Raw genomic sequence first — 16,005 nt, 5'->3', positions numbered from 1 at the left:
TGCTCCCTATTCACATATCTCGTGATTTTTTTAGAGAGAAAAATATCATACAATTACTCAACTATGAGGTTTGCTGCGAAATAAACTCCTAGAATTGAAGCCGGCGATATTGATAGGTGATATGAAATGTTCAAGCAAGACTTATCCCTAATTCGTGCGTGTAACAAGCCGTGAATGGGTCCCTTGCCTGGGTTGCCTGCACACAACCATTAACCCCCCCCCCCCCCCCCACACACACACACACCCACCACGCACCCCACTTCAATCATGCTTCGTGTTTCTGTCAATCAATTGTCGACACCTCTTTGCATAACTTACAATGATTATGTTTCTTGTTTTATTCATATCGTACATTAATAACGTCCATTATTTGCCATGTCTAAGAGTACGTGCAATAATTTTCTTTAATGTTTATCTTATTAGAATAGTCATGCCAACGGGTTAAATTTTCTGTTATGTCTTATGTAAAACCAGTGGAGGAAACGTTTATTATGTGCAACATCATAGACAGGGGCGGATCCAGGATTATCCAGGGGGGCCGGGGCACATTTTCCCGAGGGGAAAAAAGGTTTTCAACAACAAAAAATATGGATATTTCATCCACGATAAAAAATGACAAGCAAGCCCCCCCCCCCAAAAAAAAGTCTTTATTTTCAAAAGGGGATCTGCCAGTGATCGTAGACTAATAAATTGATCTGTTTTATGGGCGGCATCAGTGTATGCTGTTAGAAGGGTTAAGATGACTTGAAGGTGATTTTACTCCTCGATTAAATAGGGGTATTATGACACAATTAAAGTCCCAAGATTCTCTGACCTTTTTATACTGTTATGTCTTTGTTTTTCTAATTTCTTCCCCAGCCTCCCCCCCCCTTCTTTTCGTTTTTTTTTCTTCAAATTATCACAATTCACCCCATTCATGCAATCTAAGTCTGCATATCTGTCCATGTCTGCCTGTGACGCGATTTATACATTCAGTTCTCCGGCGTTATATGGCATCGATGTCGATGTATACAAAAAATAAGTTATATATAACTTTAAAATCTCTGTAATATTTTACCATGGAACGATAAGATATTTGACATTCATCCAGGATCTTGTGAGGTTCTTTAAGGGTTCTCTGCTTGAAGAAGGTAAGGCTATAATCAAAGAATTAAGATCGGGTTGATTAGTTACTTAATTTTCCTCTATTTTCCTTCTTCTTCGATCTTTACATATTCATTTGTTTATTTATTGATATCTATTTATTTATTAATTCATAATTCATCTTTTTATATGTTCTGTTATTCATATATGTATTCATCTGTGAGTTTTATTCTAGAATTGTAAACAAATTATAATATAAATTATACCTCGTAATACCAACTTGTATATTTTATTCTTTTTTCGGCCGTGTACTAATTTCGTCTTTTTACGTTTTGAGCCTGACATGTTAGTTGGCTGAAATTAGGAGACTTTCCTTTTTTTCAATTATTGTTAATATTTATGTTGTTCGTCAATCATTCTGATCACTCCCTTCTATCTTAAAAAGAGGTTATTTTATTTATAATTTAGTGTGGAAAACTCACTGACGACCATCAAAGAAACAAACCATAAGTTTTAATAAAAATCACATTCATTTAATGACTGAAAACATGACATAAAATACCCCCACATCTCATTTATACCAACAAAATGAATTACAGAATACATACATATCCATTTACTATTTTATTTTTAAAAAGTATTTTTCTTGAAACATAAGAATATAACTCACATAATAATCACAGGAACTGTTGCAGAGCGTGTTAAAATATGTTGCTTTCGCATTTACTACAGGGAAACTCTACAACGCATCGATTCCTTTGAAAATGCTATTAAAATCACAATGGAGAGCTGAGAGGCTTTTATCGAAAGTTGATGGACTGGGACCAGGCGCGGATCCAGGAGGGGGCCGAGCCGGCCCCGGACCCCCTATTTTTTTACAACCTGCAGACAAAGTGTACTATAGGAAAAACACTAAAGAAAAGTAGGAAAGAGGTATCATACCCAGGATGTGTAATTTACAACCTCGTAACGGCCGGCCCGACCCCGAAAGGAAACAAGAAAAGGGTGAGGGGAAGAATTGGAAAAAGAACTTTATATAAAAAATTTCGCTTGCGCTTCGCGCTCGCATTGCCTGTGCCAATGAATCCCATTCAAGAGGATTAAATGACACTTATATATCCAGATCTGAAATCAATTTGCACACAATATTTTAGCTCGCACATCAAGCATTAATTATTTTGTTTGTTTTACACAAATTGTTTATATCAAAATTTTCAGCTCGCGCTGCGCGCTCGCATTGTTTGATTTGTGAGTTACCTATCCTCTTTGGAAATTCTTACCAGAATTTGTCAAAATTCTCCTTTATCATGTCAGTATATAAAAAAATTGAGCTTGTGCTTCGCGCTCGCATTTAATTGTTTGAGACACACAGCTTTTTCTGTATTTAAATAAAAACGCGCTTAGACTGTCCAGTTTTCAGGTCGGAATATCAAAAATTTTGAGCTCGCGCTTCGCACTCTCATTATTTAATTGGTGATACTTGTATCCTCTTCATTAATCACTAAAAACAGTCCTAATTGAGTCCCTTTTCACGTTACTATGATAAAATTTCGGCTCGCACTTCGCGCTCGCATTGTTTAGTTGGATACGCATCTTTTTCATGATTATAAAATCTCCTCAGAATCTTCAGGTCTAAGGACATAAATATCAAAGAATTTGAGCTCGCGCTTCGCGCTCACATTATATATTAAGACCACATGAGATACCTTATCTTGTTTATAACAATAAAAACTAACATATACTTAAAACTTCAGTCTCTAGTTAGGACTACCCCCTGAACCCCCCCCAAAAAAAAATAAAAAAAAATCAGATTATAGCGGCCAATCGAGAAAAATGTTGATGAAAATATTTTTCGCCCCCCCCCCCTATTGGCGAAAGCTGGATCCGCCCCTGGGGACAACATATCATCCGAAGATTTGCACCGAACGAACAATTGCAAATATGTCGTTGTCTAGAGTCACGGGTCACCAACTATCTACAAAAGCCTCTCATCTCTCCATTGTGATTTGTCTTGCATTTTCAAAGGAATTGGTGCGTTCTAGAAAGTGTCTCCATAGTAAAATGCGACAAGTCCGGAATACTGCGACTGAACAGGAAATCTTTGTATAGTAAAAATATAAGTCCATAGTCCCTTAAAATGCCCCAACTCCCTCTTTAAGAGAAGGAATGATAAAGCTGCGGAATGACTCTTCAACTCTTTTTGTGTGAAAGTTCATTTTTAGGAGATAATAATCACTACAATTTTTAATTAGACACCTACTTTAAATTCTGCATGTATTGGTTATTACATTAACCACCGTGTATTGAATAGAGGGAACTACTAAAAGAGCCATTCTAATTTTTGGTTCACAGATTAATACGAATGTGCAATTTTAAACACGTAACACACACAGAGTTAATATTGAGTAGTGATCACATGGGGGAAAAATCACTGATATACATATTGATGACAGTTGGTGATCCAACATCATGATCTATTTATGCATGAAATAAAATATAATTTCTCATGTAGAATATGCCTTTGAATCAAACACGTATAGGCAAAATGATAGTGTTACAATTACAAGTAACGAGTGCGCATTATCCATACTAGTATATGCAAATGATATGAAAATAGTACAATCTTAAACGTAGCATTTAATCTAGAATAAAAACACGTCAATTATTTTAATCCCTTTCTTTTATTGCACTTTCAATATTTAATTGTTTCGGCTTTCTTCTGTATGCTCGTTCCGCCATTGATAGCGAATTCCCGCGCAATATCTTTATGATATATTGCACTTTTTTTAATATTCAATTAGATGCCTACATGGATAAAAGAAGAAATTGTCAATAATGTTGTCGATACAAGAAGTCGGCGATTGTGACGTAATGCTTCGTTTTCCACTCCCTGTTTAGAGTTTATTATTTGATTTAATTTGGGGGCTATTTTTTTATTTTTTACATTTAAAACCACCACATACACTTTCTGTTTATTGTAAAACTACAAGAATATATATGGACTTAGTAATATTTGCATATCTGATATATTTATTGAGGACAGCAAACAACGGGAGTGAAGATAATACAAGTGTTTTCAAATTTTCAAGCGCATACTGAGTGACAAGACATGATAATCACTAAAAGATTTGGGCCTGAAAAGTATAAAATCAGTCTTAAAACACTAAAATGACTAGTTTGGTACTTGTATTCATGTTAATCAAGACAGTGACAAGATCAAGAAAAATGAAGTTAAAAAATAACGCATTAAGAAATAGGTAAATCAAGGCTTATATTCAGCTAAGTTTTCAGTAATCTTCCACGTCATCTCATGGCCATTTACAGCCTTCAATTCAGATGATGAAAAGGAAGACGATTGTGAAGACTTCGATGTCATTGTACTACTATTATCCCTCTCTGACTTGCTATGACAACAACAACAACAACCATTATCAACTTTCAACCGGTCTGTCTGTGTAGCAGCATCAAATGTCAAGGTGGATTGTGTTTGCATAACATCATCGACAAGTGACACAGTTTCAAAGGCTACACCCGATTCCAGTTCCTGCATCTCAAACACCTCCCCTTGACTATCATCTCCAACAACATCCGTTGTTATGACGACGTACTCATCACTCTCCGAATGCATCTCTTTGGAGAAGCTTCCGTCTGCCTCGTCCAATCCAGCCTTACGTTTCTTTTTCCTGATTCTCCTGATGACTCTTCGTTGTGCGAACTGCCTCACCTTTTGAGCATTGCGGTGCTGGAGTCCCTGTAAGAGCATGGTGACGAACCCCATCCCAAAGACAAGGTAAAAAATGAGAATAACTTTGTAGACCACGCGACCGACCGCAGTCAGGGTCTGACCGTCACCAGCAACATAATCCCCGAACCCGATAGTTGTGAAAGAGATGAAAGCATAGTATTGACTCGTTAGCCAGTTCCAACCTTCGATGTAGTTGAACAGGCACGCGGGGATGATAATGAGAATGACGTAGAAGGCAACACCAGCGACAACGACGGCCATGAACGATGCTATACGATGGGCTATTGATGATTCCCTGGTTGTGATGCAGTGCAGCCGAACAAGGAGACGACGCCAGATACCCCTGAGTCGCTTTTTGAGCTGCTGCCCGATGATGGTGACGAGAAGACCACTAAGGGGTATACCAATCAATGCATATATAATGCAGATTGATCGGCCAAGTTCAGTACTCGGGGCCAAATTACCATAACCTGCAGTAAGAGAGGAAAATTGAGAGAATTTGTAAATGAAGAAATGAAATGGTGTATTAAGGAGAAGCGATATACAAGGAGAGCCAAAGATCAAGACGAAGCAAGACAATGTGATATAAAAACAGATCTTCATGCAATAATTAAACGTGAACATTGTCATGGAATGCTTCTATTACCACACCTCACCGATAAGTTACCCAAAATCAAAATGAAACAAAATATGAGAGGACAACAAAATGCAGTGGCAGCGGAATATAACAGATTAGGAGGGGACGCAACACTGTATTTGCTCACTGGTTTTAGGTGAGATGAAAAAAAAAAACATGATCATGATTATCGGGAATAAGAGTGCTTATGAACGATTATAGGCCGTCACTCACAGGACACACAATAAACTTCCAAAAACGTGGAAATAGCATGATGGTGCAAATGCAAAGGAAACAATTGCAACAGAAATGAATGTTTTTTTAATAATATTAAATATTATCAATGTGATGCAACATTCAAAATTTTGAGCTAAATTCATATAAAGATGGATAAAATTTATTGTAAAGGTGTGTGGAAAATATTTTTGTCCTAACATGCCTAAGTGTTTCATAAACGGCATTGATTTCAAGGTACACTTGAATTATATAATTTTTTGTAACATTATTCATCTCCGCTTCCACAAAGATACCAGGATAACCAGGATATAACCCCACCCCCTACATTCACTACAGTGTATTTAAATGATGTTTTGATTTGTTTATGATAAAAGTTATAATCATATTCAAATAGTCACTGGAATCACACGATTAAAAAAATGGCCTTATTATACTCTCATGATGCATCGGATATAACATTAGCCATGAGTTTAACGTACGGATTTTTCAAATTCTTGTAAGAATTGATTAAGCACAGGAGCAGAGCGAAAGTGCGAGAAATTTTGCGTCTTTAAGAGGCAAAATTAGGCCAATTTAAGCAAGTTGAATGCATTCAACTTTTAGATGAATCCACGCATTATAACAGTAGTATTAGTTATTTGATGATTGATTGAAAAAAAAAACGTTTTGGTCTTGAAAAGTGTGTGTGTGTGTGTGTATGTGTGGTGATTGTACATGCCATCCCAGCTCTCTGAACAATGGGGGAGGGGGTATTTCCTCCCACCCCCCGAGATTTACACCCGCACTCTAAAAAAATATTGGGTAAAAATGATCCATGAGGGTAATTATGTGATCAACCAATATTGGGCATGTTTATTTATCCCGTGTGATGAAAATTGTGTCCATTCTAACGTAATTGCTGCTTTTTTAAAACCTTACTGGACAATATGCTTCCCGCATTGGTTAAAATACTGCCCAAAATTGGTTGGACACATAATTACCCTCGTGCGGGTTAAAATTTTACCCAAGAATTTTTACAGTGCATGGGACGCAGGGGCGGCTAAAACTTTCGTCAATAAGAGGGGTCAATGTTTTTCATCCATATTTTCCCCTATCGGCCGCTCAAAGCTGATTTTTGTTATTTTTTAAGGGGTAGCCTAAACTAAAGACTGAAACATTAAATATACAGCTTTATTTTACAAACATGATATCTAAAATAATGTGAGCGCGAAGCGCGAGCTCAAATTTGCTTTTTTATATTTCATGCATTCAGACCTAAGAACATGTTCAAGTTGTGCGTAAATGCGTAATCATACCAACAGGTTTATGAAATGCCACCCTCGCTTAAAATCTCTCATAGCCGAGACATAACCCCATCGAATATTGCAATATCTGATCGAATTTCAAAGGTCAAATTTTACAGTTATTGGGTGATTCAGATATTTTTACTGCACTAAGTTTACAACCCATGCAATATAAATCTTAAGATGATGATTTCGAAATTACTAATATAGGCCGAGCAATAAAGCCAGTCGAGAGTCCATTCAAGTGTTACATTGATTGGGTAGGAGAGCATTATCAGGATGATAATCTCTCCTTTCTCTTATTAATTCTTACAGCTGATACAGTATTGATAAGTATATCACGTGAACAGTGAACGTGATCAATGTGTCTAAACTTAATTTGGTGACTATTAAAATGTAGACATAAAGAGGTAAAGATTTTTTTTCATTATTCCGATGCCCTAGATTATTTATTATGCTGTTCGTAATTGATTTAGATGCGATCGTCGTTATCCTAACCATTTGTCGGGTCAGTACAAGGTTTTTCTGATCAGATAGGTGAATGGGCAGGAGGAGATAGGTGAAGTCGGATTTTAATGAAAATTGGGACATTGTTTAGTTCAACGACACAGTCTCCTATTTGCCAAAATTCTTTTGTTTATTTTAGTTTTTAATAACTTGAAAAAACCTGAGGGAATGGGCAGCCCCTTAACCCCACCCCCGTCATACCGCCCCAGGAAAGTATTATCTCTGTCTTGATTGCCAATAGTTGTCCACATAATATATACTCTATCGTATTTGGTTGAATATAAAATTTGAAGAAAAAAAAGGAAAGCGTATAAGCTTCTTCATTAAGTGAAAATTAGAAACGTGGAAGCACTGCTATCCTCTTGATCATCTTTGAAGATTATTTAAAAAATAATAAAACTGTCGTGTTTTAGACGTTATGGACAATTTAACAGACTTGACATGAGTGCATGATGTGAATCATATCTTGTTACTCTTTATTTGTTCATCTTCAATGAATAATGTTCAACAATTTGTTTTACCCAACGAATAATTTGTTAATCATTAATTTGGTTAATAGGGATGTTTTTGTTCGAAGAGAGAATGAAAACAATGCACATCCCGCAATTGTATTATCTCGAACAAATTGGTGTGCCTTTATATACTTAAATTGCCAAATCGAGCAATTAATTTTTTATTATAACTGGAAAGAAATATTGAGTACTTGTTTAACTATCAATTATAATTTACCCAATGACCTTATACTATTTATGCCAGTACAAATATTAAGAAAGTATGCAATAAGCGTTTCAAACAAGAGATTAAGAATGATATCGATATATGTTATTATGATACGGAGTTAAGACATATATCTATAAGTATGCCTGCGAGATGGGCAGAGGGGTGAATTGAAAGGTAAATGATTAATGAATGAATGGATGGATGAACGAATGAATGAACGAACGAATGAATGGATGGATGGATGAATGGATGAATGGATGGATGGGTAAGAGAAAGAAAGAATGAATGAATGAATGAATGAATGAATGAATGAATGAATGAATGAATGAATGAATGAATGAATGAATGAATGAATGAATGAATGAATGAAAGAAAGATAAAAAGAAGGGGATCCAAGCCGAAAAAGAAGCCAATCTAACCAAGCTCACACCCATTCACCCTCGGTTACTCGCACCCATGTCTATCAATGTTTATCAATGTCTACTCCAATAAATGTTGTAACATTAACTTTCTTATTTTTACGACCAATTTTGATGAAATTTTCAGTGTTATGGTATTTGGATATTTTCCTTTTATTGAAATATTTTTGGGGAGTAATAGTCTTTAATAGTGGCTTTCGTTTCTTCAAGGGGATTGATTTTTTTTAATAATTAAAAAAAGAAATGATACACTGTTTTTGGAAGTTTGCGAAAACAATGAGAATAGTTTGTTTGTTTGTTTGTTTGTTTTATTTTTATTTCTGCGTTCACAATACATTATCATAAATATTTACATTGTTTGTAATATACAAAATAATTCATAATGCATACAATATAAACATAATACATAATTTGAAGGAAAAAATGGTGTGGGCAGATACTTCACATTTTGATAATAAAAAAGGAACATTAACAAAATTTAAATGAACGCAGGAGACCGCCATCGTGAGCGGTTAAGCTTGTAATTGATGGCGGCCTCATAAAAAGGGTTCGTGACTATGATTGGTATAATTACTGAACAAGTGGGTGCAATGCAGGTGCAGGTGCGGGTGCAGAAGATAGCTGTAGAATTAACATCATCTCGTTACTCCCCAATGACAATGTATATCATTCAGTAATGTTTGGTCAACTCAATGCTAAACTTGACTGGCAGGTAAAATGTAATTGATCGTTAACTTTGCTGACTGGCTCTGTGCCATTTGTACAACAACATTACAGGTCTGTACCGTTCCCATGGTTCCATTTTCTTTTCCTGTTTTCTATATTTTCCCCCTTTTTTTTCTTGAGGAATCCACGTAATCAAAGACTTCGCTTAATGCTGGTTTCTCTTCCCAATGTCAATAAAATGTGTCATGCGAACATTTGAATTTGTTTTGTCATTTTTGATGTGAGAGAATAAAAAATAAAAATATGTATCTATGTACTCATTTATAAATACAAGTGTTAGTCATGGCCATGATTCACTTTGCGCTTTTTCTATATTCAAAGGCACAATAAAACAAAACGTTAACCAAAAACCAAAATTAATTAATATTCATTCTAGAAAGTCAAAAAGGGGCCTAAGCTTTCGATTCTAGCAGAATCTTCGTCGGAGGCAAAATATATTATATTCATTCTGTTATAGATTGAGCGAGTAATAACAATTAAGAAGGAGAGATATATCTCTCCATTTGATTTTTTTTACTTGTTCAATATATTCAGCAAAGTTTTATGAAATTAAAAATACAAAAAAAATTGATGAAGTTATAGACAAAAAAGAGGAGGGGGTTCCAGGCCACAGGCTCACTCCACAAATACACAAGTGTCTGTCGCTGATTATTTGTCAGGAAAATTAAGTAGTAATATTGTCGTACAGAGACCAAACGCAATTTTCTGTAGAATTAGGTCCAGAATATTCTTTGAAAGAGAAATCAAAGGATAACAAGGCGATGAAGCTAATCATTATTCTTCTCATGATATATAATTATATTGATTTATTCATATTTCATAATATTGATTATATTGATTTCAATTTGACATGCATGTTAATTTATATTCGAATCACTTATTGAATATGTATATCATTATTTTATTCAATGTTGAATTTTGTTCATGCTTTTATGTAAATTGAATTAATTTATCTTGTATTCATTTGTATTATGTTGAAGACTGAAAATAAATTGAATTGAAAAAAATTGAATTATCAACTCTTCCTTTTTGTGCATTAAACACAAGTTCATTTTCATACACTTTATAACTAACGAACTCTTAATCAAGTCCATGTTTTGTACGAGTCAAACAAGACAGTGTTACATTATTGGATAAGAATTTATAATAGCCTTTTTAAAAATTCCTAAACACGTAGACACCCGTCTCCATCCAGATCATGTCAGTCTGGGTGCAACTGTACCCACATTTACAGCTTTTTTTTTGTTGTGATGTGCCCCACTTGGCCCGGTACCCTTTCTTTCTTTCTTTCTTTCTTTCTTTGAATTCTTGATATTATATTATTGCCCAACTATGTTCGATTCTATTGCTCTTTGACTTTCAACTATATAATGTATTCCTACTTGTCCAGTCTTAATTACCTTCCTCATTCATGCCTTCCTATTGGTTGAACCTTAATTACCTTCTTCATTCCTGCCTTCCTATTGGTTGAACCTTAATTACCTTCTTCATTCCTGCCTTCCTATTGGTTGAACCTTAATTACCTTCTTTATTACCAACCTGCTTATATACCCAAGTATTCGAGTGGATCATCATTCCTGATGACGACCAGAATACGCTGGTCGAAACGCCGATAACAGATCTTTTAAGAGCTACCAAACCATCAAGACAGATATACCTCTTCAGGACTACAAAAAATCCCATTAATACAATAAAAATGTCATGGAAATTAAGTAGTAATTTAAATGTTATGTTTTCACTTCATGTCATGTTTTCTTTTATTTCCTTCTCTCATATCACTGTCTCTTAGTTACCGGACATGTTCCTTTTCTTTTATAAAGTCACATGGATTGGAAAGGATCATCTTCTGACTATAGTGATTAAGTTATTTTTGTCCTTTCCCTCGATCCATGTGACTCTCATTATTCTTTTTTTTTATGTATGAGTTGTTTACATGCTTGATTATGCCGAATAAATAACGATATTGATAATAATAATCATTATTCGAAAAGGAATTTTAAAGTAAACTGTAACTTTTTTCATGGCGCAATTGTTGCGCATGCTGGCAGCTTTTGGGGCATTACAATAAGTTGTTCCTTAAAAAAACCTTATAAAATGCCATTTTTTAAAATATCCAATTGAGATGAATGTTTCAGAGTTTTTACTTTCCCTTTTTATTCAAACGGTAACGCATAATGGGAATATCCTTTCTTTACTTGTGACATTTTTCCCACAGTAAAGCATTTTATCTTATTCTTATCATGATGACGTACTGACGCTATATTATTCTACTGTGCAGTCTTTGATCGCCATCTCCCTGTACTTTTAAATACTAGTACTTGTCTTTTCATCTTCCCCTCATAACCTTACCAAGGGGAATGTAGGATGTTTATTCAGGGATGTTCCCACAGATGGGCGAACCCCATTTGAAATTTTGAACTAGTAAGAAGAAGGGGGGGGGGGGATAAAAAGGAAAGAAACGGGAAGCAGGAAGAAGGAAGAGGGTGGGAAAGATTGGTTTGGATCGTTTGATCTGATCTATGATACCCTTATTTTGATATTTTTTACCTAGGAACTGGACATTCTAAGGACAGTTTGTCATCATTTATGAAAATGATGACTATCTTCATATTCCTAAGCACGAGATGAGAATTTTTGATATTCCGGTCTGAAAAGGGACAATTTGATGATTAGGAATTCGTGAAAAAGTTGTTAATTTATTTATTATTCTAATAGGCCGAATGAGAGCGCGAAATTTATTAATATCAAGGGCTAAAAAATTGACTATTTAAGCACTTTTGCAATTATGAATAAGATGCATGGATTGATGTATTTTTTACAATTAATGCGAGCGAAAATCGCGAGCCGAAATTTATATGATAAATATTTAAGGGGTGCTCGTTTACGACGTCTCAAATCCAAAACTTTAAATTCTATCAACATTCTTAATCTTTCATGGATTTTCCTCAAACTTCTATTTCTTTTATCATTTTTTTCTACTATTTTCACAACAAAATTTTCTTCAGTGTGAACTTCCACTTTAAGTGCACCAGTGCTTATGTTTAAATCGGCACGAGGAACAATAAAGCACATAATGCTTATCCATCGTCAGATAAAATTGATTTAAAAGTCAATATAGGTGAATTTAGTTTTATTCAAATTTACTTATGAGTCAACATTGATTGAATATAATTATCTCATGGTATAAATATCAATTGTTTAATATTTCATAAATCATCACGTGCTTGTTGTAGTGATTATTATTTCCTGGCTTCAAATCAATATGTTGGATCGTGAGCTTGGAATAGAACCTTCTTTTGACAGACTTCCTCTCTGCATGTTTTTTTAAAGACATCGTATCGACTGTGTACTTTGATAATTGTTTTATCATGTTTCGATGTATTTTCTTTTAGTTGAGAATATGAATTGAAAGTAATTATGTTGATGTTGGTTAAATTGAATTAAAGGGATGTCAGACCTAGACCCCGACCCGAGGCCCCGTCTTACAGCAAGTTGCGATCAATCACAACTATGGACGGCCAGCAGCGTCAACATCTATTATGAATGATTGTTCCTATTATTTTCTCATTTTGATGCATATTCATTCATTTCTTGTTTTCTTGAAATTTCGCTGTGCATTTCTTTGTTTACAAAGGACATTGTGCAAATTCCTGTAGGAAGAATATGTATGATGGATTTCCATAAAGTCACGATTGATTGGATCAATTGTAACTCTTTGTAAGACAGGGCCCAGCTGGCTATACGCATTCATCCTTGCAAAGTTAAGAGAAAGCGAGAAAGAACAGAATGATTCGGCGTATTTGCCCCCCGGATCAGAGGGGCCAGATAAAATTATGATACAGGCCTGCTCGTTTGATTTATTAATAAACTTAATAATAAGCCATACCTATAGTGGTGACGACCGTTGCACAAAAGAAGAGTGAATCTACAAGATCCCAATGATGATAATGATGTTTTGATGAATTGAAGCCTTGATCGGTGGTCCATCGAAGTCCCCCGGTATAGACATCGATCAGGACATTGGAGTAGGTCTGCAGGTCACCATGATCGACGCAGGAGTTGTTGGCGACGAAATCGATGGCGGTGTGGAGGAATCTATGATGGAGATTGTCCGCATGTCGCCTTTCGATGGAAGTGAAGATCAAAGCGCCGATGAAGAGGTAGATCCAGAAGATGACGAGCACGGCAAGGAGGTGTGTCCTCGTCTGCCATGCGTTCTGCTCCATGACGACCACCGCCTCTAACTCGAGTTCTAAAAACTTCTCAAACTGCAAGATGTAATATATCGATTCCCCCACACGTGCCGGATGCCTAATTAAGGTTGATGGCGTAGATCATGCATGAGTTCAATATCCGTGAAATGACTGTAACACATTGCTTTTTATTTTCGATGTGATATCATGGAAGTATTCGCTGACATTATCAGCAACTTTCTGAGCTCTGAGGTATACAACGCACGAATATCGATAGTGCTAAAACATCGTGCCCATGGAAAAATATGGCTTGTTTTCAAGACTTCAGTGTATATCGCTCACCACAATCATGCCCATTTAGTGTTTCTGATGATAATCTGTATAAATATCACTCTATCTGCTCGTTGATAGTCACGGTAGGTACTGGTTTCGAATCTATTCGTTAGTATCACAAGGGACGTATCAAACTCCATTGATGACTCAGAATGATATTCCTAGCTGGGATTGGATTTTTTTATGCGCACACTCCCTTTTGTATCCGGGTCGGTAAAAACAATAGCGATTGCACTTGCCTCTTCTTATACGGAAATTTCGAGAGTGTGGATATAAAGCCAGGCATATAACTGAAAGTTCACATAATGTACAGGCCTATATGGATGTCATTCAGAGTATGACTTGCTTGTGAGATTAGTTGATTAATGATTACTACACCAGATGTTCCGTGAATATCATGTGGTGATTATGTTGTTGTCCAACTCCCAATCAAGACAGTGGAGTTTCCAAATAAAGGTATGCCATCTTAACACCCGCTTAACACAACATAACACTTGCTTGTCGATCCAGTTTCACCACCTCGCAGAGAACTATTCTCCAGAAATTAAGAGTTCGTAAGTTGATGTGTACATATATCCAGACCGTATCATAAATTACAAATCCAATTAAGGCATTATAGCTATTGCCATGCTATTGTGCATGATCTCGGTGATTCAATGTTTGTGAAGAGATCGAGACAGAGTGCCCTTTTGGAACCTCAAACGATTATAGAAAAGAGATTAAAGGCAATCATTCAATGTACCCATTGTTTATCTTAACCTCGATTCATTCCGAACGAAATTATTTGGGCGCGCAAATGGTTTTCACCCTTCTTTTTCTTGTTGCCCCTCCTTGCGTCATTATACAAACTGACAAGAACTTTCTTGACGGGGTGATGCATTGTTATTCAGGCTTTTCGGGTATACCTGGTACATAAGGTTTCTACGTTTGCTGACATTGCTCGATACCGTGTCATCACCAAAACTTTTTGACTCTATATATACTTCGAGGACTTTAACAAATATTTATGAAGACACTGAAATCCTGTTAATTTAAACACCGCGACGTGATGAAATTTAGAATAGTTCGTTCCCACCTTGAATCATATTCGTAGTCGGGTCCATAATACCGACCCACTCAGCAATATAATGATATCTTGTGGTCATAAACATGTTTATATTTATTTTTTTGTGATTTTTCGCAGATTTCTTAATGTCAATTTATTGCTCTGTATTTTTGTACTTGGTATTGTTTGTAGATAAGTACGTTTGCAGCAATTAATTAAATACGTACATTAAGGGAGTCTTTGTGTTTATCCGAAACTTATTATCACATAATTCATGGGCTAGCCATATAGCAATAACGCCATGCAAATTTATTAATTTTGCTGAAAATTATGCAGGTAAGGTGGATATGCATACCATTAATTCAGAACATTTATTCTTTAATAAAATCAGTGTTTTATTCCGTATCTATTATTTTCAGTTATATATGTTATATAATTATTAAGGAACTATAAATGTGAATATAAAGCATATATTTGCACTTATTTTCAATTGATGTGTATTTCCAAAAAGTGACACAAGCCTTCAAATATAACAATCTCATGGGGCAATGATTTTGTTTGATCAAACATGGAATTGCCCAGGTTATTCATCCGCGGCGTAGAGATGGGAGAAGGGGCTTTGGGCGTTCCCCCCCCCCCCAAAAAAAAAAAAAAAAAAAAAAAAATCACGATTGACTAACAAAATAAGAGAGAGAGAGAGAGAGAGAAAAGAGAATAAAGAAAGAGGTGAAATATATTATTTTCCGAATATTATGTCAAAATCTATCACACTTTTGGATTTTTGTAATAAAAAAGTCGATTTTTTTTCTCACTCCGCTCGCTCGTAACTTTTTATTAATTTTGCTCAATACGCCATATCTGATTCCTCGAAATTTTTGGCTCATTTGCCACTGTTATTCGTGGTTTAGATTAAGCAATGAATGATGAGTCCACTTTATGGGAACATCGATCGATCAAACGTTTCTTCGTTTTTAGCTCTGTATACATATAGGGATCTCATAAGATTTACTATTGTCATTCATAATGGAGTTGAATGTCAACTTTCATTTATTTCATTTAAATAATTCATTGTAATTGCCATGAAAATAAGTCACACTA

The 16,005-nt window shown here is 35.4% G+C and overlaps 1 protein-coding gene across 1 annotated transcript; it reads right to left on the bottom strand.

The window, feature by feature from the left end:
- Window positions 1-1,594: 1,594 nt before the first annotated feature.
- LOC129264863 (potassium channel subfamily K member 16-like) lies at window positions 1,595-15,540 on the bottom strand. The gene is made up of 2 exons (XM_054902819.2): window positions 13,223-15,540; window positions 1,595-5,298 (listed from the first exon to the last, which is right to left on the bottom strand). Exons 1-2 carry the CDS (start codon window positions 13,560-13,562, stop codon window positions 4,346-4,348), a joined length of 1,293 nt encoding a protein of 430 aa, XP_054758794.2. The 5' UTR covers window positions 13,563-15,540; the 3' UTR covers window positions 1,595-4,345.
- Window positions 15,541-16,005: the final 465 nt, after the last annotated feature.

The sequence above is a fragment of the Lytechinus pictus genome, chromosome 7, assembly GCF_037042905.1.
Source record: "Lytechinus pictus isolate F3 Inbred chromosome 7, Lp3.0, whole genome shotgun sequence".
Taxonomy (NCBI): domain Eukaryota; kingdom Metazoa; phylum Echinodermata; class Echinoidea; order Temnopleuroida; family Toxopneustidae; genus Lytechinus; species Lytechinus pictus.
The sequence above is the reverse complement of the archived record's forward strand: the minus strand, read 5'-3'. Positions and strand labels throughout refer to the sequence as shown.

What these genes read in the sequence shown, in the direction of transcription:
- LOC129264863 (XM_054902819.2), bottom strand. Translation starts at nt 13,562, where the DNA reads ATGGAGCAGAACGCATGGCAGACGAGGACACACCTCCTTGCCGTGCTC. An exon ending in AACGGTCGTCACCACTATAG is followed by an intron (nt 5,299 to 13,222) that starts GTATGGCTTATT and finishes CTCTTACTGCAG; the next exon opens with GTTATGGTAATTTGGCCCCG.